The 25,088-nt window shown below is 37.0% G+C and overlaps 1 protein-coding gene and 1 long non-coding RNA gene across 8 annotated transcripts; both read left to right on the top strand.

Annotated features, from left to right (window-relative positions):
- Positions 1 to 1,136: 1,136 nt before the first annotated feature.
- On the top strand, positions 1,137 to 20,328 carry il23r (interleukin 23 receptor). Of its 7 annotated transcripts, none has more exons than XM_079884812.1 (17): positions 1,137 to 1,292; positions 7,012 to 7,102; positions 7,644 to 7,810; positions 7,896 to 8,168; positions 8,537 to 8,654; positions 8,793 to 8,956; positions 9,136 to 9,272; positions 9,361 to 9,517; positions 9,625 to 9,707; positions 12,088 to 12,286; positions 12,405 to 12,587; positions 12,750 to 12,848; positions 13,452 to 13,607; positions 15,895 to 16,071; positions 17,213 to 17,300; positions 17,584 to 17,674; positions 19,395 to 20,328. In XM_079884812.1, exons 3-17 carry the CDS (start codon positions 7,747 to 7,749, stop codon positions 19,983 to 19,985), a joined length of 2,580 nt encoding a protein of 859 aa, XP_079740938.1. In that variant the 5' UTR covers positions 1,137 to 1,292; positions 7,012 to 7,102; positions 7,644 to 7,746; the 3' UTR covers positions 19,986 to 20,328. The 7 variants fall into 7 exon arrangements, with proteins under 7 accessions (XP_079740938.1, XP_079740937.1, XP_079740942.1 ...); XM_079884816.1 differs by lacking the exon at positions 1,137 to 1,292 and having other exon boundaries at positions 6,846 to 7,102; positions 7,644 to 7,682; positions 7,764 to 7,810; XM_079884811.1 differs by lacking the exon at positions 7,012 to 7,102.
- Positions 20,329 to 22,371: 2,043 nt separating this feature from the next.
- LOC307166239 lies at positions 22,372 to 24,878 on the top strand. The gene is made up of 3 exons (XR_013822605.1): positions 22,372 to 22,449; positions 22,602 to 23,157; positions 23,209 to 24,878. It is a non-coding gene; the product is annotated as an uncharacterized lncRNA (long non-coding RNA).
- The last annotated feature ends 210 nt before the right edge of the window (positions 24,879 to 25,088 follow it).

Raw genomic sequence — 25,088 nt, 5'->3', positions numbered from 1 at the left:
CTGTCCCCCACCACTGCCACCACTTCATCTTTTTCTTCATAATTTCATAATTTTTCTGCCCTAAAAGTGTCTAGGTGGCGCTATCATAATTTTTGCTAATATCTCCACAACCATACTTAGAATCAAAATAGTTTTTTGTCAAGTTTTTTTATAAACCTTTTAAACTCAGACCATTGTAGCCTATTGTAACATGTAACCTATTAGAGACCCTGAAGACAAAAAAAAAAATCTAAAGAATTTGGATTCATTAAATGGTTTAGAAGATATAGTTTGATAAGTCTACTGAGCCATGGCTATAAAATGAATTGGCTTATATCTTCTGAATGGTTTGTCTGAATGAAATTTCAGCAGAAAAAAATAAACCTTGTGAGAACCAGGCTCAGTCGGGGGCCCAGTTCTCCTCTGGCCAAACGAACCAACATGGTGTGATTGTGTTTCCTGGCTGCATCACAAGTCAAAATTCTGGATTGATATCATTCAGAGTATTTAATTCAGCTCCTTCTGCTTAAAGATCTGGATACATTAAGCTGGCCAAAGGGGTCTTTGCAGTGGACTGGTCTGTTCTTGTTGTTTTTACTGAGGAATCAGTGAGGATCTGTGCCGATGGTTTTCATGTCGATGAGGTCTTCTTCACATGTGTTTTTTCTAGTTGTCATGGTCTCTGCTGACAGTCAGTGCTGTTGTGGTTGTCTTAGGGTCCAGGTCCACCATCTGGTCTGGACCGTATCCGGCTTACAATGGTAACCTCGGGATAAGACTTATATTAGCGTAGATGCCATTCCTCTTACGATGAAATAAGTATACATTTGGTGTTGTGGAAAGTGTTTCTGGTTGCTAATTTATGCAATCCTTTAAGGGATTTGAATTATAGAATTATTATAGAGCCACCTCTTCATGGTCCCCTTAACCTCAATTTTAGCCATGAGAGTTTCTCCAAACTTCATAATTTAAAGGTGACATTACTATGCCTCTTTTCAAAAGATTTAATATAAATATATGGTGTCCTCAGAATGTGTCTGTGAAATTTCAGCTCAAAATACCCCCAGGTAATTTATTATTATAATATATGTCAAATTTGCCTCTTTTTGGATGTGTCCCTTTAAATGCAAATGAGCTGCTGCTCTCCTGCTGTTCTGTTCAGAAGACGATCCTTTACACGAGCTTCGGATACTCCTCCAGTAGTAACAAAACACTAATCTGACTCATCCAAAATCTCAGAAATAACCAGTAGCGGAGTGCAGCCTTGAGGAGAGACTCAGGAAGAGGATGAAACTTTTAGACGGTCTAAAATGGTTAGTGGATCTATGTAGATGTTGTGGAGACTTGCATGTACTGTGTTGTACATTTAACTTTTACACAAGTTGACACAGTTCCCTGAGGTCTTAATAAGACAGCTGTGAATTATTATTTATTTATTTTTTGGGTCAAATTGTGTTCTGTGCTTGTCTGTGCAGCCAACAACAGAACAGTTTGCATGCTTTGCTCAAACTTTTGCCATTGCATTAAACCAAAATGGCGGCGCCATGGGTGGAAACGTGCGGATTAAGGGGCAGGAATATTATAATAAGATCCCATTCCTACGTCAGAAGGGGAGCGAAATCTGATCGTCTTATTTTTTGACATGCTTTCAGAGAAAGGCTTACCAAAACAAAGTTACTGGGTTGTCACTTTTCACGTTTTCTGGGTTGGTAGATGCACCGGGGACCTGATTATAGCACTTAAACACTGAAAAGGTCAGATTTTCAATTAGGGAAATGCATAGCCTATTGTAAGGTCATTATTAAATCTTACAATTTTTTAAACCTAACCTATGTTTGATAAATGTTATTGCCAGCGTTCATGCAGGAGTTTAAAATATCGATAAAATGTTTGGTGTCAGATTCCAAATGTGATTTTAATCGCATTATATATAGTGTTATCAATTTGCAATTCCTTTTGAAAATTATTTGGAATATCCATCTATAGTATGACCTCACAATTTAACAACTCTAAAACGTTTTTGCAAAGAAGAGTGGGGAAATATTATGTGTTATTATAAACATTATAAGTCAAGATGTTCCAATAGACTTCTATCCAAACAGACTTGAGTGCTATGATAATAAAAGGGTGTAAAGTGTGTTTAAACTACTTGTTCAGGGGTGTGCACACTTATGCAGTTAGCGTGCAAAAGTTCTGATATAATTTAGGTTGCAAATCATCGTAGATCATCTTAAAGCTGCAGTCCGTAGTTTTCATAGACAGTAAAAGAAATGGACACAGCGACCCCATTGGATTCAACAGAGAAAAGTGAAGTCAATTAGAAGCACTCACTTCCTGATGGCTGAGCGTACTGCGCAGACTCAAACTGAGCTTGACGACGTAGATGTGACGTGAGCAACCTGTCTGTCTTCTAGTAGCTGTGCCAAGAGAAATCTGAATCATTCCCTTCCAAAACTTGCAGAGACGGAGAGTGTGAGTAGGAGGTGTCCATGAACTAGGAGCAGGAGAAACTTTTGCTAAGTATTCTGATTCATTATTTTGTCATTTTGCCTCCACGTCCCTCCGATTGCCCGCGTGCTTCTCCTCCTGTCTATATGGTAATTTCTCTACTGTGCGACAGAGAGTCGCGTGGTTATGACGCAATCGTTAGCCTATTTTTACAAAATCTGCTTCTACAGGGCCAAGATAAAAGGTAATGGAGCCTTTTATACATTTTCGTGTTTCTTTAGAAAGAAATAATGGACAAATGGAGTCTTTAAATGCCTCAGATGTAAAGTTATTCGCTGTCAAAGTGACGCCAAAATGAATGGGAGTCAATGGAATGCTAACAGCAGGTGGGGGTCTGCTAATCAATGGCGGCGCCCGGGGAAGCTTCAGTATTTTAGGAAACATTGCCCCCCTGGTAGTTTATCCTCTTTGTCGCCATCTCTGTTCGAAATCTGCAATTGCAGTTATTCACGGAATTATCAACTTGGGTTGTGCCTCGGCACGGCACAGCGCAGATGAATTCATGTTTTGAGGAGAATGCGTCTGTCAGTCACCGCGCCGGTGTGGATACTGGCATTCGCAATCACAGATTCTACTTTTTGGAAGTATGACTAACATAAGAATGTTCACTAGTCATCTGAATTATCTATTATCACTAGTCATCTATTATCACTATTTTCACTAGTCATCTGTCAGTCACCGCGCCGGTGTGGATACTAGCATTCGCAATCACAGATTCTACTTTTTGGAAGTATGGCTAACATAAGAATTTTCACTAGTCATCTGAAAATGTCATCTGAAGCTGAACAAGTAAGTAACATCCATTAATGTTCTGACCAAGGGGAAAAAAGCATTGCAGTAAATCGCGCTGATTAAATCTAACGATCGCTTATGTTTTTCCTTCAAAACACAGAGTTCACGCCACCTTTCAAAAGCCCCTCCGATATTTATACTTGTTTTCGCATGGGCTCGGTTGCAGTCTCTTTTTTTCTGTAGCCACTCCGAAGTCCGAAGTCTTTTACATATTACAACGGGTGAATCTCCAGTTGTCACTGGTGATTGTCGTTTGAACCTTTCTGGATCTGGCATCAAATTGATAAGTTTAATTATATCAAGTGTTGTGAGAAAAGTCTATAAATCTCCACCTCCAACATCCTCACACGCAACATAGCCTACTAGCCGAGACACCTTCTTTATGTGTACAGATGTGATGTAATGACGCAGAAATCCACCAGTACCACTGGAATTAAAAACATTATTACAAGCTTACCATTCTGAATCGAGCTAAGGCAAGCAGATAGTTTTGAACACTGGCTGGTTATGTACTTGCTCAAAAATCATTTTTAACCCAAAAAAGTTACGGACTGCCGCTTTAACTAACATCATTTGTTTTTGACTTTCTCAAACCAACAGAAAGACTGCTCATTATTAAGAACTTAAAGGGGACATATCATGCTAAATCCACTTTTTTAGCCCTTAAATGCATTTTGTTGTATATTTGGAGTGTTTGGAAGTACAGAAAAGTTGAAATTATTCTCTTCAGGTGCTTCGTTGATATCTTTATATTCTGTTTTGGCCTTATTTTTCAACCCGTTCCGATTTTTCTGTTATCTATGACGTTTTGTGAACTATTACGTCACAGTATTTGCAGCGGAACTGCCAAATAAGGACATCGACTTCCAGCCCAACACTTCGAGCAATCCGCCATTTTTATTTCTCGCTGCAATTTTGTAGTCCAAGCTAAAAGATGCAGATTTTACGAGAGGGTAAGTTAAAATGTTCGGTTGTTGGATGTAGTAACCCACACGCTTCATTACACCGTCTAATGTAGATGAACTGCCGCGCTTGTGACAGGGCATATGTTTAACTGAAAGAACGAGCAGAGAGAGAGAGACCCGGTCGCGCGCACGCACTCTCTCTCTCTTCGGAGCCAGGAGAAAATGTAAACAAGACACCGTCTCCAAACTAGACGCTTTCTTGCTCTCTCTCCCTCGCACATATTAATCAAAATAAATCGACACGGTGGTAAAAGGTCGGAAGACCAAAGTTTCATGTGTAAATACAGTAACACACCATTGCGATACATCCATATGAAGACGTTGTTCTGCAGGTTCGTCGTCTTCATTTTCATCTCGCTGCGCCTCCGACTCTGGCTCGAACATGTAAGGCTGGCTGGACAAGTCTTCCGTTGTTGACATTTTGTTAATAACGTGTGAATAAAAAGTTTCTGTGCCGCTAGATAATCGTATCTTTGCTATCAAACTACAAAAATGGCCGAACGGGGTGGAGTTGAACCGAGTGTCACCTCTGCATCCTGGAGAGGGGGCGGGGTATGAAGTGTCTCAATTGTATTTAAAGAGACCGCACCAAAACGAGTTGCTCTCAGACGCACATCAGAAAAGGGGTAGAAAAGGGGCCTGTGGAGCTATAATAATGAGGAATTCAGACCCAAGCATTGCAGTTCCGCTTTATATAGACTACAAATGTATGATTTATATGTAAAAAGGAACGATTTAAAAGCTCCTTTAAGGTGCTGACAAGGTTGTCACAAACAACAAAAAAGATGCAGAAATGTGATTGTGCTGAAGCTTTACGACGATCAACATTTATTGATACCAAGTTGATACCATTGTCTGAGGATCATAATTCGACACTTTCTAACAATGTGGAGCAACATTCACCCACTTGTTAGTTTAGAAAATGACTCACCAATCCTTTCATTTCTAAAAACTCTGGAAAGGCTTTTAGGATGCATGTTTTTGTATCTGCATGGTGAAGTAGCAGGGGATGCAAGAACTGAGTAAAGAAGTGATCTGCAATCTCCATCAGTTGCTCTGAGCTAGTGATCCTCTTAAAGCTTTTCCTGTCACCAAAATCAGACATGTCTGTGATTGGCTACAATGCTCAACGCAACATAAACGTATTATAAGTAACGTTTTAGGTAAATATAAAAATAATACTATTATAAACAATTAGGTAATCACAGCAGCTGTAATCGTAATCACGATTATATTTTGGATTAAATGTGCAACCCTAAAGGGTGTTTAAATAAAGTTAGAGGGGCTTAATCCGAAATGCAACATTGAGGGTGCACAAATCTGTATATATCAATTCTTAAATTGAAGGTACGGATTATAAATTTGTCAGTACAGTTTATAAATATGTGGGCACAAATTATTCAACCGAGAGAACCGTTTACAAATCTGTAAATACAGTTCATAAACTGAAAGTATACAGATTACAAAACTGTGTGCACAGATTATTGGACCACAAGTAAATTCTCCTACAAACCAGATTTGCATTTCAGATAAAAAACAAAATCGTACAATAACACTTCTACAAGTAAAATTCTTGTATTAAGTCATACATTTATTGCTCACATTTGAGATCGCTCAATAGATAGTTTAAACAGGTCTCCATTTTCTAGGTATTAACAGTTTAAAGAAGCAGGTGCTGACTGATTTTCTGAAAAACGAATTGAGGTCAAAAAACCACATTTTGTGCACGCTTGATGTTTTTATGTTACAAAATGAGGACATATATATTATAAAGTTGCTTTTTGAACTCTTTCTTGACTAGAATGAGGCATTTATTTATACACATATTTTTAATGTGATATTTGATAAATCATCCATTATTATAGGTTATGAATCTTTCTCCCCACTTCAAAAGATCTTAAAGTAGTCTAACAGAGGCTTTTAAAGATAGATGACTCCTGAGATAACATCATTATAGGTCAGCAAATGTGCAATCTAATGCTTTGAAGTGACAAAGGATATGAGTAACTATTGCAAGAGGTTTTGTCGGCCAAATCTCTGAGTAACACAAGTAGCCTAAATGTATAAAGTTTAACATGCAAATAATTAGTTATCTTAATATTTCATCTTTTCTTCCTCCTTACTTTATTTATTTAAGACTTGTGGTCTTTCCTGTGGTTTAGGCTATATGTGCTAGTTTCACACAAACTGTAATGGTGGGTCTGGCACTAACCACATTGTTTTCTTTTGTTTTGTTCATTTTCAATTTTCCACACCTTTACAGTCAACAACATGCCAGTCGTTCCCACCGTTTATGTGGAGTTTATTAATTGTATTGTTTATTATTATAAACACCTCTGCTTATTTATACTGTTATTTCGTGCATTCTTTGAATTACTCTGTATCTCAGATTCTCCTTATCTAGCCTATGTCAATGGGTTTTTCCCCAGAAACACTTTGAAGTTGAAGATGGAAACTAAAGTGTAAAAGAGATCAAAAAATCTAGGGCAGGCAGGAAGGTTGTTCTGTGGTGTTGTTTTCACACACTAAGCACATGTGAGAGGGAACGCGCGAGGACAACATGGCTTATTCTGCCTTTTTTGGATGTTCCAGAGCCTCATATTTCTGTCTTTAGTACGTCCAAGTATATTTTTGATATCAACAGAGCTAGTTTGTATGTAAAAAACGAATTTAAAGATAGACATCATAGTTCTTCGTGAGAAGGATTTGCTGAATTAATATTGTTCTCATTTTTCTGATGTGACCTGATGTTATGTAAAGCTCTCAGTCCTTTTGAGGCAGCTAATATACATTTATGATGGCAACAGCAGAGGAGCCCAAATGGAGGAGAAATCACTGTTCTGAGTGCATTAGGAAAGGTTTGTAAAGGTCTTTTTCTACAATATACCTGACATATTCTGCCTTTTGATGCTCTTTCAATTACATATTTTTTTTCAACATTTTTCTGTAATTCATGACTTTAAAGGTACATTTTTTTATGTTTTATGTTTGCTGTACAGTGAAGTCTGACTGTTTGCTAGCAGTTAATAAATAAACGCTGCTGACTAAAAAGGTGGTTTAAAAAGTAGGATGCCTAACTGTTGAAGCAGAAGCTCAGAGTTTCAGAACAGGCAAAAATACCACAGATCTAGGTCATCTGGCCCTTAAAAGAGCAAAGCAAGTATGAGAAAACAAGGTTGACATAAAAAGATTACGCTTGTGACATTAAGTAGCCTATCGCTCATGAGAATGCTGACTATATAAACGTATCGCAAGCGTATCATTGGTAATGTTCTACTTTGGTGGGTTTTTTTCCGCCTTTGAAATTAAATGACCCCATTTATGTGACATCTTTAAAAAGGGATGACGGTATGCAAGGTAACCTCATTTTTTTTCTGACTACATGCTGGTTTGTTTCAGAGAAGGCAGGAGAAGAAACTTAAGGACCAGGCATGAAGTGTAGGAAAAAATATTTGATTCAATATTCACTGATAATCACAGCAGAGACCCAGAAAGGCATGAAATGGATTTTGTCTTCAGAGTCTGGCAGGTGGTCTTTTTACTCCTCTTTAGCGGCAAATTCTGTGGTGAGTTAAGTTATTGTGATGCTGCTTCAAATTAGTTCCATGAACAAGCTTATATATTAATAGTGTTTTCTCTCTCTCTGCTTAGACTGCTACAGAATCAGATGTGTTGGAAAGTTGATTGTAGACTCAGATGTCATCCCCATGGGCTCCAACTTGACTGTAGTCTGCCAGTCAGACACTGAGCACTGTGGCAGACTCTTTGCCATAGATTACAACAGACAGACAGTTTTCGAAGCAACGAATTGCTCTGTAATAAAAACACAAATAGTCATCAATCGGCCAAACTCTTCACTACTCTGCAAGGTGAAGGTGGGAGACACATGGCACCGTGTTTGCGGCAGAGATCTCCAAGCTGGCTGTAAGTTCGTATGTTTATCTGTATTCACACGCTCTGCACCATATAGACGCTAGGACACTATTATTACATTAACATCTCCATTAACTCATTTTATTCAAGTCAAAAAATGTATTGACTAAATCAATCTGACTAAATGTGAATGCTGTTTAAGGGTTAAAAGAAGAAACCCCCCCCCCACACACATTTGTTAACTAGATCATGAAATATAAATATATAAGAAAATACATGAATTGAAGTTCTGTAACATATGCGTGAAAGTATGCTGTTATGATGCTAATAGTAATTATCTTAATTGTTTTTCTTTTGTTAAAAATTATAGATAGTTGTGAACGTGACAGTTAACAGTATTAATTAATTTTCTGCTTTAGACCCTCCAGGTAAACCGAATATCAGCTGCGTCACACACCAACATTCGGAGTTTGTTAACTGCTCTCTGACGGTCACAACCGAAACACATTTATTTACAAACTTCAGAGTGACATTTCAGTAAGTATGTCATATTTGGACAACATCGAGGCGGTCTTGTACATTTTATGCGACTTTGTCTTTTCTCAAACATTTTAAAGATTGAAACAGCCTTTCCACTACTTTATCTTTCTTCAATGTCTTTCTCTCTTTGCAAAGCAACAGTACATCTCAGTTTCTCCTGTATAAGACGGACAAGGACTGTACTTTCTCTATTCCACGATCGCTGTTTGATGAGAACATGAATTACACAGTCCATGTAAGAGGTCAAAATGCATTGGGAGAGTCGCACTATAATTTCCCCTTCTCGATTTGGGACATTGGTAAGAGACTAAACTACACACACTCACTCATTTCTGAAGCACTTTCTCATTTTGATCATATCATGATCTCTTTTTCTTCTGCTCAGTAAAAGCGGTATAATGTTTTGACATACCAAATATGCATAGATTTGTCTAGCCTGAATGATGTGTTGATTTTATGACATTTTGATTTTGTTCAGTGATTCCGAGCACTCCAGAGATAACACAAATTGTGTTTGAAAATGGTGCTCTTTCTCCTACAATATACTGGACTGGCTCAGAAGATGTACTGAAACCAAGTATGAGGTTCAGAAGAGCGCATGATGACCAGGACTGGGTGAGAGGATTTGTGAAAAATGTGTACTGGTTTAAAGCAAGTCGTCCAATAGCAAGTTGTAGAGAATTTTGCTCTTGTATTTGATCAGGACCTGGGAAGAGTAACAGAGCTCCTAGCTGGATGCATTTTGATGCAGGAAACTTTAAAGCCGCTGATGCTCTATCAGTTTGAGCTGAGAGTGTGTGTTACTTCAACAAACTGCAGCATGTGGAGTCATCCCTTCAATATAACCAGCCCTGGGATAGGTAATTCCTTAACATTTCTTTTTTACATTTTCAATAGTCAGATGAAGTTAGTTTAAATGTGTTTTACCTGCAAATGGTTTAATAATTTTTTTTTTTAAATGCTCTAGCACCCTCACACAAACTTGATGTGTGGAGAGTCATCAACAGGACCAGAACACATGGACTTGTGAATGTCACAGTGTTGTGGAAGGTAACAGTACTGGACAAAGAAATCATAAAATGAAAGTATTAAGGTGGTTGATTTCAAAGGAAAAACTTTACAATATACACAACCGTTCAACAGTTTGGGGTCTTTTAAGTCTTAAGTCTTTTATGCTCACCAAGCTGCAGTTGTTTGATCAAAAATACAGTAAAAACACTAATATTGTGAAGTATTTTTACAATTTAAAATCACAGTTTTCTTTTTTAATATATTTAATTTGATTTATTCCTGTGATGGCAAAGCTGAATTTTCAGCATCATTACTCCAGTCTTCAGTGTCACATGATCCTTCAGAAATCATTCTAATATGCTGATTTGGTGCTCAAGAAAAATTATTTTCAAATAAAAATAGTTGGGAATAGTTTTGAGGCTTAATATTTACCTTGATACTTTTTCATGATTCTTTGAAGAATAGAAAGTTCAAAAGAACAACATTTAGTTAATGCATGATTCATTTCTTTAAAGAAAATATCTTACTGCCCCCAAGCTTTTGAACGGCCGTGTTACTTAAACAGCACCTTAAATATTACCTTTTTATATAAAAATTGACTTTATATACAAAGGATTTTTCATGGTCCTTGTCACATTTTTTTTCTTAATGATTAGTGACCTAGAAATCTTAATTCTTATTCATTTTAATTTTCTGAAATTACTGTTGTTTTTATTTTTTCAAAGTCCTGAAATTTGGTTTATTTCCATTTTAAAGTAGATTGTGAATCCCGGATTTGCAATGACGTTTGGACCCCACTGGATATTTTTAACGAAATATAATTTTCAGATTATTCAGAGTCATTCTCAGAAGTAGCTTTAAAAAATCCCTCGAAAATGTAAATAGATCTGAATAGATTGTTGACATAACAATGGCTGTTAAAATATTTGATTGTTTCTTTTGACCTTTTGAGCTTTTTTTCTATTTGACCTTACAAGAGATTAGTTGCCAAGCTTCAAATAATTTAACCCAGCTAACACAAATCTAAGAACATTTTGCGGTAACACTGTGTCCTTGTTACATATGTTACATGTACTTACCATAGTAATAACAGGAAATTATGCATAATTGCATGCAACTAACCCTCAACCAAAACCTAATCCTACGCTAACCCGATAGTAAGTTGTTGTTAATTAATATTACTCAGTTCTTAAATATATAATTACACTGTAACAATGACACCTTCAAATAAAGTGTAACATGTTTTGCTAATGTTCCCAAAAAGTTGTAAAAAATGTAGGCTATTTCTGAATGTTCTCTTAACAATCATAATGTCCAGTTTTTTTAAATGTTTTAAAAATGTTTTTTCTTGTCTTGATTTTGAACGTTAAGTGAACATTCTATTTTATCATTCTGGGAATGTTCATTTTAAATGTTCTCTGAACATTCTGAAACAAGTAGTAACATTTAAAAAATGTTAGATGAACATCCAACTAATACGTTTCAGAAAAAAAAGTTCCATAACAATGTATAAATAATGTTTTTGTGCTAACGGTTTGAGACCAGGGAACGTTTTTGAAAATTGTATTTAGATTTTTTCAAATATCACAATAATGACAACGAACATCAGACAAAGCACAAAGGAAAAACATACATACACAAACAAAAAAGAAAGTGTCAAATTATGTGGCACTATTTATTATATAATTCCAAAATGGTTTCCAGATTTAATAAAATAATTAATTTCTGCTCCTCATTGAATATGTGATCTTCTCTAAAAGTACACAGCTACAAACCTCTGACAACCACAATCCAATCGGCACATCAGTGTCGAAATGTAGCTATTATCAACAACATTTCAGTAAGCGTAATAGAATTACCTAATAAACACACCTCTGGGTCCATTGGAAAATCATTTCCATGAATCTGTGATATAATATCATATACTTGCACCCCAAACACCTTCACTTTAGGACACAACCAGGTAGAATATTGTTTCCCTTCTTCTGTACCGCATCTAAAGCAGAAGGGTGAAATAAAGACCAACGAACATTCTATTAACATTACTGGAAGAACATTTGTTCATAACTTTAAGAGAACCTTGACAGAATCTTCTGAGAATGTTCCCTGTTAGCTGGGTATTATTAATCTGTACACTCAATCTATATTATAATATAGCTTTATGTGAGGAACAGACTGAAACTAAATGTTTCCATCCCACTCGAGAACTGCTGCAGTCAGTGAGTTTGTGAACCAGGTCAGTCCAGTTTGTAAATGAATCATTCAGTCCCATTTGTGAACCACATCAGGCAGGTCATTGAAAGAACTGACTGAAAAGAATGATTTGTAATGTCATATATGAAGAAGAAGAAAAAATCACAGCCCTTTGCCCTGAACATTAACTCACTTGCTGACTATGTATTTCTCCTGCATCTTCCAGCACTATAAACCAGAAAATTACAGTGGAGATTTGTTATATTACAAGTTATCTTATATAGAAGAAGGCAAGATCCATGAACTGAACTGCTCAGCTCATGTCACCCATCAGACACTTCAGCTGAGCGTAGCAGAGGTTAACGTGAGTGCTGTGACATCAGCTGGGTCCTCCCCACCCACACCTGTGAGCTTGAGATGGACAGGTGAGAAACAGTTGATTTATTTGAGTTTTGTAGGACACAGAAAGTGCAGCACCCTTAACCTCACCAATCTTCGTCTGTAAGAAAGTCCTACATTTCTCTCTTTGTGTTTGCGTCACAGATAAACCAGCTCCCATGATAACATATTCAGTTCCAGCAGCAGGGGGCAGTGTGCTTCTAGCATGGGACATGTCTCATGAGGAAGTGAAGGGCATTCTGGGTTTTGTTGTACAGTGGCAACAAAGCCCAGTGCACTTAGAATGGAAGAGATTAGGAAAAGACTATAATTGTACATTGCTACAAGGTAAGAAATAATTGATCTTAAAATCTAAGGGTTAAAGTAATTAAAAAGGGTTTGAAAAACACAGTAGCCTATAATATGTTATGTAGATTGATGTAGTTAACATAATGATGTCCATTATCTGAGTTCCATTTATAAAGCCCTTAAACAATTCTGAACTCGCAGGTATGCAAGCCGGTGTCCTGTATAACATTTCATTATATGCTGAAGAAGCCAGTGGAGTTTCAGATCCTGCATTTGTTCAGGTTTATGCCAGGGAAAAGAGTAAGTTCAAGTTTACTTGTATATTTGCAGTTTAAAAAAAATACAATTTAAAATAACTGTTTTCTATTTTAATATATTTTAAAATGTATAATGTATTACTGTGGTGGCAAAGGAGAATTCTTAGCATCATTACTCCAGTCTTCAGTGTCACATCGTGATCCTTCAGAAATCATTCTATTATGCTGATTTATTGCTCAAGAACTTTTGAACGGTAGTGCACATTTTTTCTTCATATTTATACTATAGCCTATAGCTATAACTACTAGTTTAATTATATCTGACTCCATTAAGTTATACATTTGATTAACAATATTACAATTACTTGATTTAGTAATATAAGTACTATTTACTAATATGTTTTTAAAACATTAGGCTAAAAATTTCTTACAAAAGAACAATAAAAACCAAAAAGTATAGCAATAATCCCTTCTTTCCCTTGAAATTGCCACAAGAGGGCAGTAACAGAGAATTTGTCAAAAGTTAGTCAGTTTATGGGTAGGTTGTAAATACAAAAAGTTAAAGAGTTATATCAATTGTTTAACATTTTGCTACTCAGTGATTGAAGATGCACTTAATGCACCTCTTCTGTTTTTTTTATTTTAGAGCCTCTATCCGGTCCAGATGTATCAATTACGACTGTAGGGGAAAAGCAGATTTTAATCCAATGGGACGAGCTCGCTCAAGAAAAACAAAGGGGATTTATCACAAACTACACCATTTATTTCCAGAGACATAGAGACAAGAGACTTATCCAAAACCGTAAGTAAAACAGTTGTTTGTGAGTGTGTTAACTTGGGCTGTGGTTTATGTCTGAATGTGGTAGAGGGGAGGAGTCACATGGTTTGTACACAGAGAATCAGAACATTTGTTTGTTTTTTTTATTAACACTTTCTCGACATAAAAGCAATGTTGTTGTTTTTTTTCTTCAAAAACACCTCAGGTGTCTTTAACCTCACCCCACAAGTGATGCAGTGCACCTTCATGCATTTAGCACAGTGGAAAGACTCTACCTGTCTTTGGTTTGAGACTCATCACTGTCACACCCACAGTTTGGCAGCTGGGTTTTCCACCATTTACTGAAAAAGTTCACATCCTCTTCCAGTAAACTCACTCCCCTACACTTCTACATTACAGTTCTAAAACAGACGTTAGAACTCAGAGTGTATTCTGAGCTAATACTGCAAAACATTTAGTGTAAATAAGCTGTGTAAATAAGTGTAAAATTGATTTTGGAAGCATCTAACATGGGAACCACTTTTAAAAGGTTTCGGTTTTATATCTTGTTGTTGTTGTTGCATTGGTGAATTATTCTTAAACAATATTCTTAAAAAATAATAATATACCAGGCTAATCCTAAACTGATGGTTTTTCGCTGGTCTCCCAGCCTGGACAAGCTAGTGTTCAGCCAGCTGATCTACTAAAAAGTGCTCAAAAACCCTTCTAAAACCAACCAAAAGACCAGCTGGACCAGGCTGTTTAAGATTTTCGTTCAGAGATATTATTTACTGATTTTAAATCATACACTGATGCAACAACAAAGCTGAAGACCAGCTTAGCCAGGCTGGGTGAGAAGCATAAACCAGCAAAAAAAAAAACCATTTTAATCAGCTAAGACCAGCAAACCAGCTGGTATACACAGTTTTTTTCAGCAGGGATATGCACTACTGTTTAAAAATTTGGGGTCGTAATATTATTTTTTGAACAAAGTCTCTCATGCTCACCGAGGCTGCATTTAATTGATCAAAAATACAGGAAAAACAGTATTGTGAAATAGGATTACAATACTAAATCACTGTTTTATAATGTGTTTATATTTTAAAATGTAATTTATTGCTGTCATGGCAAAGCAGAATTTTCAGCAGCCATTACTCCAGTCTTCAGTGTCACATGACCCTTCAGACATGATTCGGATATGCTGATTTGCTGCTCAAGAAACATTTATTATTATTATTATTATAAATGTTGAAAATGTTGGGCTGCTTTTTGTGGGAAATGGGAATCATGATGCATTTTTCAGGATTTTTCCGAATAAATCTTTTTAAAGAATAATACTTTTAACAGTAGTGTAGTTCCACCAGTTTATGTATATGTGCAGGTTTTGGTCTTTTTTTGGGTCGTTTTGCTTTGCCAGTAAGGCTCAAAAAGTTCCTTTGAAAATCCAGATGACTTAAACTTGATCTACTGCAGCTTGTTGTTATTAACGGTAGTGTTGAGTTTATATTTTATTATTGCAAGAGAAAATAAAATGTACAAGTGTTGGAAAAAAATATGTCACTCTCAAAGGGACAGGCCCATATGTCAGATTTAACTAAAACTGAAAACTATTCATTGATGGGCCTCACATGCTTAGGACTATGGCAGATGACTTTCAGTTTCTACATTTATAAAAAAAAAAAAAAAAAAGACTTCTGGTGAACAAAATTATTAGAGAGATGATTGCGGTTAAAATTATTAGAGAGAAAATTGCGGTTTATATGGGCTTTCATCCCTGCTGTGCATCATTGTAGATACATATTCACTAGAGTGAATCTCTTCCTGTCTTCTATGTAATTTCTGTGCGTTCTTGGTGCTACAGCTCGGCTAGAGCAAATGAGACCTAACAGCAGCTATTCTTAACATGTGGCTTTTGGCATGACAGGAAGTAGAGGCATCAGCGGAAAGCATGTGGCTATTGCAAATGTTTCTGTCTCCAACGTAGCTTCTCTAACCAAACTGTTAAACAGACAACAGTATCTAAAACATGTCTGTTATGATCCTGTGGTGTAACGATGTAGAAGAGACAAAAACGTACATAACGTCTTTCTCTCTGTGTTAAATATCTCCACCCTGCTGAACAGTTCAATGTCATGTTTCATCCTACAGAGTTACGCTTATGCCTTTGACCCTGAATCATGAAACCTGTTTTAAAGAGAAGCTATCTAGTCTTTGCTAAAACAAACTAAACAGAGAGTGATGCAAATGAATGTTTTATATTATTTTCTGCTGAAAAAAAAAATCAAGGAAGAAACCGTCATCTCCTCGTGTTTTGTGTGTGCTCTGCTTGCAGAAAATGTGCCTTACACATTTCCTAGACGTTTGAGTTGGAAGCTGCAGGGTCCACAGGAATGTTTCGATATTCTGGTCTCTGCATGGAATTCTGCGGGTGAAGGGCCTAAAGGAAAACCTGCCACCTGCTGTTGTCCCAGCAAACTATCATATCAACCCAGTTCAGACAAGACAACAGGTGCATTCTCTAATGAAATAGACGAGAAAGGTCAAAGATCTTTAAAACCAAGCATTGTACTTTGGCTAACTTAGCACCTTTGCTAACATTCTGGCAAGGTTCTCTCATAATTATGAACAACCATTCTTCCAATAACGTTAATAAAATGTTTGTTAGCTTGGGGATTAACTGTGTGGAGAAACTTTGGTTCAATTCAGAATTTAAATTTCCTGATAATTGAATCACCCCCACGTCATCCAAGATGTTCATGTCTTTCTTTCTTCACCCTACCTTTTTGAACCGGAACATGCGTGACCTTTCAACGTGATTACATAATGCGTGGTGCATCGCAGAGACGAGCATTTGTGGTCAAAAAGTATATAAATGTTTTTTTGTTTTTCTAAAATGACCGATCGTTTCGCTAGATAAGACCCTTATTCCTCGGCTGGGATCGTGTAGAGCCCTTTGAAGCTGCATTGAACCTGCAATTTGGACCTTCAAACTGTTGTACCCCATTGAAGTCCACTATATGGAGAAAATCCCGGAATGTTTTCCTCAAAAACCTTAATTTCTTTACGACTGAAGAAAGAAAGACATGAACATCTTGGATGACGTGGGGGTGAATAAATTATCAGGAAATTTTAATTCTGAAATGAACTAATCCTTTAAATCACATTAGTTTGACCACAATCAATTACAAGCATGTATATCTTTTAAATACAGTATTTGACAAAAAGATGTGAAGAGTGTTGCTATATTGAAATATTACAATTCTGTCATCATTGTTTACTCATATTCATGTCGTTCACCGGTACTTGTATTAAGATATTTTGTTTTTGTTTAGTCAAAGTCATTGAGATCCAAATCAGCACTGGACCCCATTGACTTTCATTGGATGAACAAAAAAATTGTGTTCCAGCTACGAAAGTCATACTATCGCTTTAAGAGAATCAGTATGAGTTTCAGTGCACATTTTGACTACAATATTACTCATTGTGTAGGGTATGGGTTAGGGGCGCATACCGTGCACACACAAGACACTGAATCATATTCATCCATTATTCACAAAGCATGCACTTATAAAGTGATTTCAAAGATATTATAAACAGATAATGCAGAATTGTTCTAACAATACCATTTCATGTTAATGTGTACTTTCCAGGTGGAATGATAGCTGGAATTTGTTTGGCTGCTGCTGTTCCTGTAGTGATCCTGGCCAACCTGATGTACCTGAAATGTGTGCGGCAAAGGTGACATGCTGAACTAGGGGGTTTTGATGTTACTAAGTGTTTACTAAGAAGTTTGCACTTTCATTTGTGCAAGTAGTTTCACAATGTGGCTCATGCTTGCAGTCTTTCATAATGTTACAGTCACAGCCAGTGTGAAGTGGAGAGTTCAGAGCAAATTGTTGTGATAAAACAATGGCCATTTTATTTAAAATAAGCTTAATATAATGTATAGTTGTTAGGTGAAGTTAGTTGAGTGTTTGTTTGTGTATAACTAACTTTTATTTCTTAAAAAATCTTTTCACAGAATGATGAAAATGTGCATGTCCATGGGAGTCTATTGGATTTTTGAAAATTTACCGAAATTCGATAACAGCAATGCTATAAAACTACTAAAGGTAATTGTTTATTTATACAATGTCATTTTAGATCAATGAGATGTCAATGAGATCTTGCGAAGTGGGTTTGGTCTGTATCTCACAAGGCTGGAGGGATTACATCAGTGGTTCTCAATGGTGCTCTGCACATTTTGTATGTCTCTCTTATCTGACACACTCAGTTCAGTTCATGGAGTCTCTCTTAACGAGCTGATGATCTGATTCAGGTGTGTTAAATAAGGGAGACATACAAAATGTGCAGAGCAGCGGGTCCCGAGGACTGGAGTTGAGAACCACTGGATTACATGACCGTAATTCAGATACATTGTGATCAAATTGGAAAACGGCATTTTCACTCTTCTGAAGCTGTCATCCATCTCCAATAGAAAAACATACTGAACTTCAGAAGGTCACTGAACCTTAACATAACAGCTAACGCATTGATTGTATTGGCAAAAACAAAAACGCACACACACACACACACACACACACACACACACACAAAAAACAGCATTCACAAATCAACTGGACGAGCATAATGAGGAGGTGTCCAGTTCGGTATGGGTACAGATGATCAGTTAAAAAAAAACATTATGAGTCACTGTAGCAGAAATGACATGTTTATGGATGTCCTCAGAATCTGTCAACATTGAATTTTGATTGTACAATATTGTAACAGTCATTGTAGAGTCATAAGCCTTCTACAATGGCTGAAGTAAAACAAATTTTAAATTTTATAGAGGCCTTACCCCATGTTCATGCCTGTATTATAGCTCAATGATGACTATGCAACATGCTGTTTGTAATTGAGTTAAGAAAAGAGTGTAAAAGCAGACAACACTGTCTAAAACTATCATTGACATTATGCAGTTTTGTAAAGGTAAACATCGAAATACCTTCAACATACTTGATTATAGTCAAAGTGCATTACAGTTACAGTGCTATGCATAAGTTTAGACACCCATGCTAAAGTTGACTAAAAAGAGGAATAAAAAATCATCTTTTGGAAATTAAACTTAATGCCTTAATTTAAAAAATTAGGAAAAATCCAACCTTTAAAGACACCAATTTTCTTTGTGAATGAATAATGTATCGTAAATAAATAAATGTTCTTCCTTAAAATACAGGGTGCATAAGTTTGGACACCCCTATGTTAAATTCCCATAGAGGCAGGCAGATTTTTATTTTTAAAGGCCAGTTACTTCGTGGATCCAGGATACTATGCATCCTGAAAAAGTTCCCTTGGCCTTTGGAATTAAAATAGCCCCACATCATCACATAGCCTTCACCATTGGCATGGAGTACTTTCCATAAGATCATCTCTCAATGCAAATCAAACTAGCTATGGTGAAGGCTATGTGATGATGTGGGGCTATTTTAATTCCAAAGGCCAAGGGAACTTTATCAGGATGCATAGTATCCTGGATCCATGAAGTAACTGGCCTTTAAAAATAAAAATCATAAAATAAAAAAATAAAAAAATTTATTTACGATACATTATTCATTCACAAAGAAAATTGGTGTCCTTAAAGGTTGGATTTTTCCTAATTTTTTAAATTAAGGCATTAAGTTTAATTTCCAAAAGATGATTTTTTATTCCTCTTTTTAGTCAACTTTAGCATGGGTGTCTAAACTTATGCATAGCACTGTATATGGAATTGCACCTGTTATTGCAACTATTATTAGACCTTGTCTTCATACTGCATCTCCATACTTACCAATACCTTTTTGTTCCTCTTAGGATGACAGCTATGGCCCCTGGGGACCTCTTTCTGGAGACAACGATCCTCCCTTAACTCCCATTGAGGAAGTTGATCCGTCTTGGGAGAGGCAAGACTCTTATCCAACTGTTCTTCACGTCACAGAAACGTCCACGACGGACGTGATTTGCATTGATTCTCCTTATAAACCTCAGTTATTGACCGCTTCACAGAGAAATGAAGACGTCTCTGAGACTACAGAGGAAGAACTAAAGGAGGAGGACCAGTTCCCTTTGTTGGTGTCTCCATCACATCATGACTTCAGTTGGGATATAACCCGTATTCCCGTGATACATGGGCGTTTTAATAGCTTCTTAGCCATGGATGGAGCACTCGGATTGGGCGTTCTTGAAGGCCTCCTCTCTTCCCCTCAGATAGCTTCCAAGAAGGATGGTAGAGTGGAAGAGAATGAGAGGACTGTGGGAACAGGAGATGTAGGGCAGAGCACTTTCACAAGTCAAACTGTACTTCCTATTGACCTGGAGAGCTGCCTCAGACAGCCTGTCTTTAATTCCAGCCCATACTCCCCACAAGGGCTTTGCCATAGTTTTTCAATTCCAGAAGAGGGTTAGACGATCTTTTGAACACGTTTTTAAGAAATATCTTGCGGGCAAGAGTACTGCTGAACTGAATATCGCCATGGATGTGATTTTGGGATAAACACAACCATATCCAAGCACTTGTATGAGACCATCTTGTACATAAGCATTAAGGTTTTTTATGATTTTACAGTGATGATACTCTATTTTCTGTATATTGTCTGCACTTCAGCCAATGTGTGGCTTTAGTCAGATGCATATGAATCACTTTGGTTTCTCACACAAGTATGTTGTATGTTGCTGAGTTATTTTTTTCTTAGTAACTTCTTCCTCTTGAATACTGTTTTGATACAAATGAAAAGGCACACAGCTGTCAAATTGCACTTTTTTTGCCTAAATAATATTTTTTATATATATATATGTATATGTATATATATGTATATATATATATATATATATATATATATATATGTATATATATATATATATATATATATATATATATATATATATATATATATATCACTTATGGACAAAACATCAAGAAACCTTGGAAAAAGAAGTACGCTTAACTGTATTGAATGTCCACTTGTATTGTACTTTTTTTAACGACTTGCAGTCGCAGATAATATAATATTGAAATAAAAGGCCACTCTAGTGTATTTAGTGAGAGTACACTTTAATGATAGTATCTAATGAGAGTACACTTTAATGATAGTTTCTTAACACACTTAAAAAGTGCACTTGTACTTAAAGGGTTAGTTCACTATAAAATAAAATAAATTATGTCATTAATTAATTACCCTCATGTCTTTCCAAACCCTTAAGACTTTCGTTCATCTTCGGAACACAAATGAATATCTTTTTGATGAAATCTGAGAAATCTACCACTTTGACGCTTCAGAAAGATCACTTTATATGATAAACAGATTGAATTTAGCCATTTATTCACATACAAACATTTATTAACTCATACATCAGTTGTGGTAAACAGTAGCTCTAGCATGTTCGCTTGACGTGCAAGAACCAATGAGGTTCATTCTCGTGTTACGCAGCACGTTTTTGCTTCCTCAAGAACCAATGAGGTTCATTCTCATGTCACGCAGCACTTTTGAGCGTCCACAAGAACCAATGAGGTTCATTCTCGTGTCACGCAGCACATTTGAGCTTCCTCAAGAACCAATGAGGTTTATTCTCATGTAAGCAGCACGTTTGAGCTTTCTCAAGAACCAATGAGGTTTATTCTCATGTAAGCAGCACGTTTGAGCTTCCTCAAGAACCAATGAGGTTTATTCTCATGTAAGCAGCACGTTTGAGCTTTCTCAAGAACCAATGAGGTTTATTCTCATGTAAGCAGCACGTTTGAGCTTCCTCAAGAACCAATGAGGTTTATTCTCATGTAAGCAGCACGTTTGAGCTTTCTCAAGAACCAATGAGGTTTATTCTCATGTAAGCAGCACGTTTGAGCTTTCTCAAGAACCAATGAGGTTTATTCTCATGTTACGCAGCACGTTTGAGCTTCAGCAAGAACCAATGAGGTTCATTCTCATGTTACGCAGCACGTTTGAGCTTCAGCAAGAACCAATGAGGTTCATTCTCATGTAAGCAGCACGTTTGAGCTTTCTCAAGAACCAATGAGGTTTATTCTCATGTAAGCAGCACGTTTGAGCTTTCTCAAGAACCAATGAGGTTCATTCTCATGTTACGCAGCACGTTTGAGCTTCAGCAAGAACCAATGAGGTTTATTCTCATGTTACGCAGCACGTTTGAGCTTTCTCAAGAACCAATGAGGTTTATTCTCATGTAAGCAGCACGTTTGAGCTTTCTCAAGAACCAATGAGGTTCATTCTCATGTTACGCAGCACGTTTGAGCTTCAGCAAGAACCAATGAGGTTCATTCTCATGTTACGCAGCACGTTTGAGCTTCAGCAAGAACCAATGAGGTTCATTCTCATGTAAGCAGCACGTTTGAGCTTTCTCAAGAACCAATGAGGTTTATTCTCATGTAAGCAGCACGTTTGAGCTTTCTCAAGAACCAATGAGGTTTATTCTCATGTTACGCAGCACGTTTGAGCTTCAGCAAGAACCAATGAGGTTCATTCTCATGTTACGCAGCACGTTTGAGCTTCAGCAAGAACCAATGAGGTTCATTCTCATGTAAGCAGCACGTTTGAGCTTTCTCAAGAACCAATGAGGTTCATTCTCATGTTACGCAGCACGTTTGAGCTTCAGCAAGAACCAATGAGGTTTATTCTCATGTTACGCAGCACGTTTGAGCTTCCTCAAGAACCAATGAGGTTTATTCTCATGTAAGCAGCACGTTTGAGCTTTCTCAAGAACCAATGAGGTTTATTCTCATGTAAGCAGCACGTTTGAGCTTCCTCAAGAACCAATGAGGTTTATTCTCATGTAAGCAGCACGTTTGAGCTTTCTCAAGAACCAATGAGGTTTATTCTCATGTAAGCAGCACGTTTGAGCTTTCTCAAGAACCAATGAGGTTTATTCTCATGTTACGCAGCACGTTTGAGCTTCAGCAAGAACCAATGAGGTTCATTCTCATGTTACGCAGCACGTTTGAGCTTCAGCAAGAACCAATGAGGTTCATTCTCATGTAAGCAGCACGTTTGAGCTTTCTCAAGAACCAATGAGGTTTATTCTCATGTAAGCAGCACGTTTGAGCTTTCTCAAGAACCAATGAGGTTCATTCTCATGTTACGCAGCACGTTTGAGCTTCAGCAAGAACCAATGAGGTTTATTCTCATGTTACGCAGCACGTTTGAGCTTTCTCAAGAACCAATGAGGTTTATTCTCATGTAAGCAGCACGTTTGAGCTTTCTCAAGAACCAATGAGGTTCATTCTCATGTTACGCAGCACGTTTGAGCTTCAGCAAGAACCAATGAGGTTCATTCTCATGTTACGCAGCACGTTTGAGCTTCAGCAAGAACCAATGAGGTTCATTCTCATGTAAGCAGCACGTTTGAGCTTTCTCAAGAACCAATGAGGTTTATTCTCATGTAAGCAGCACGTTTGAGCTTTCTCAAGAACCAATGAGGTTTATTCTCATGTTACGCAGCACGTTTGAGCTTCAGCAAGAACCAATGAGGTTCATTCTCATGTTACGCAGCACGTTTGAGCTTCAGCAAGAACCAATGAGGTTCATTCTCATGTAAGCAGCACGTTTGAGCTTTCTCAAGAACCAATGAGGTTCATTCTCATGTTACGCAGCACGTTTGAGCTTCAGCAAGAACCAATGAGGTTTATTCTCATGTTACGCAGCACGTTTGAGCTTCCTCAAGAATCAATGAGGTTTATTCTCATGTAAGCAGCACGTTTGAGCTTCCTCAAGAACCAATGAGGTTTATTCTCATGTTACGCAGCACGTTTGAGCTTCCTCAAGAGCCAATGAGGTTCATTCTCATGTTACGCAGCACGTTTGAGCTTCCTCAAGAACCAATGAGGTTTATTCTCATGTTACGCAGCACGTTTGAGCTTCCTCAAGAGCCAATGAGGTTCATTCTCATGTTACGCAGCACGTTTGAGCTTCAGCAAGAACCAATGAGGTTCATTCTCATGTTACGCAGCACGTTTGAGCTTCAGCAAGAACCAATGAGGTTTATTCTCATGTAAGCAGCACGTTTGAGCTTCAGCAAGAACCAATGAGGTTTATTCTCATGTTACGCAGCACGTTTGAGCTTCCTCAAGAGCCAATGAGGTTTATTCTCGTGTTACGCAGCACGTTTGAGTTTCCTCAAGAACCAATTAAGTTAATTATTGTGTGTTACGCAGCACGTTTGAGCTTCTGCAACAACCAATGAGGTTTATTCTCGTGTGTTACGCAGCACTTTTGAGCTTCTGCAAGAAACCAATGAGGGTTGTTTTTGCGCGTCAAGCCAGTTCGGTTGAGCTTCTGTTTATGTCCACTGATCAATGTTTAAATGTGAATAATAGCCTGAATTGTTTATCATATAAAGCGATCGAGTCTCTTCAGAAAATTTTGGACTAAACCAACGATCTCTTTATGAACTTTTTGAAGTGTTAATAAGTGGTAGTTGGGTAGCTGTCAATGGAGGGATAGAAAGCTCTTAGATTTCATCAAAAAGATCTTCATTTGTGTTCCGAAGATAGACGAAAGTCTTGGAACGACATGAGAGTGAGTAATTAATGACAGAACTTTCATTTTTGGGTGAACTATCACTTTAAGTCCTACTTAAGTCGGCCAAAGAAGCACTTTAAAGTTCAGATAATTGCATTAAAAATAAATTTACATTGTAATTGCAATTTAGTGTCAAGAAATATTACATTTAGTTCACACTTAAGAATATTATTTTACTGTAAATTATTTCCATAAGTAAAAAGTATGCAATAAAGGTGTACTTTTTTAGGGTGATTCAGATGAAAGGTCATCAGATTAAATATTAACCCTAAAGACAAGTGATTTATTCAACAAATTTTTGAAAATGTGAAAGGAAAATATAATCGTCTAAAGCGATCAAAAGGATGAGCGACTACAGCAAACAAAAAACAAGCTGTCTCCAAAAAGTTATGGCGATTAAGTTGTTTTTTATAGGCTATGTGACATTCAGCTCATGTTGAGTTCACAAAGAACGGCCGGATTGTCTGTAGGCCCTCAAAATCTATTTTTTAGAAAAAAGTTTGCATGATATATGAGAGGAACTAATGAAATTCTTTGTAACACAACTGCAGCTGTTTCAAAGCTCTTTGAGAAGGAGCCACACCTTTATATTTATGTGCTAGTTTACAGGAATGATGTTAAGTTTGGGGTTTACTTACACTTTGTTCTGTACTCCAGAGGTGTGATTTCATTACTTGTTTAAAAAGACAAATCACCATTAACATCTAGAGGAATTACAAAGCTTTTTAATCAATGAATCTTTTAACCAATAAATTATTTAAATCTAATGCATATGCATTATTGTGTTGGAAATGTAACTTCTTATAATCTTTATCACAATCAGATGGGAGGTAGAATGTATTAAAAACCTGTTAAGCTGCGTTTGACATGTAAAACCTTGTTAACCTGATATGTTACTTATACCATTAGCCAGTGGTTCTCAAGAGGTTCATTTTGGTTCTCAGTTAACCATCATGCTTTGAGACACCTGCACCGCAAAGCT

The sequence above is a fragment of the Squalius cephalus genome, assembly GCF_949319135.1.
Source record: "Squalius cephalus genome assembly, chromosome: 10".
In the NCBI taxonomy this organism is placed as follows: domain Eukaryota; kingdom Metazoa; phylum Chordata; class Actinopteri; order Cypriniformes; family Leuciscidae; genus Squalius; species Squalius cephalus.
Note: the sequence above shows the minus strand (reverse complement) of the source record. Positions and strands in the feature narration are given on the sequence as shown.

Coding starts and splice junctions, on each gene's coding strand:
- il23r (XM_079884811.1), top strand. CDS start 7,747: ATGGATTTTGTCTTCAGAGTCTGGCAGGTGGTCTTTTTACTCCTCTTT. Junction 9,273..9,360: donor CGCATGATGACCAGGACTGG/GTGAGAGGATTT, acceptor GTATTTGATCAG/GACCTGGGAAGAGTAACAGA. Junction 13,608..15,894: donor CAAGAGACTTATCCAAAACC/GTAAGTAAAACA, acceptor CTCTGCTTGCAG/AAAATGTGCCTTACACATTT.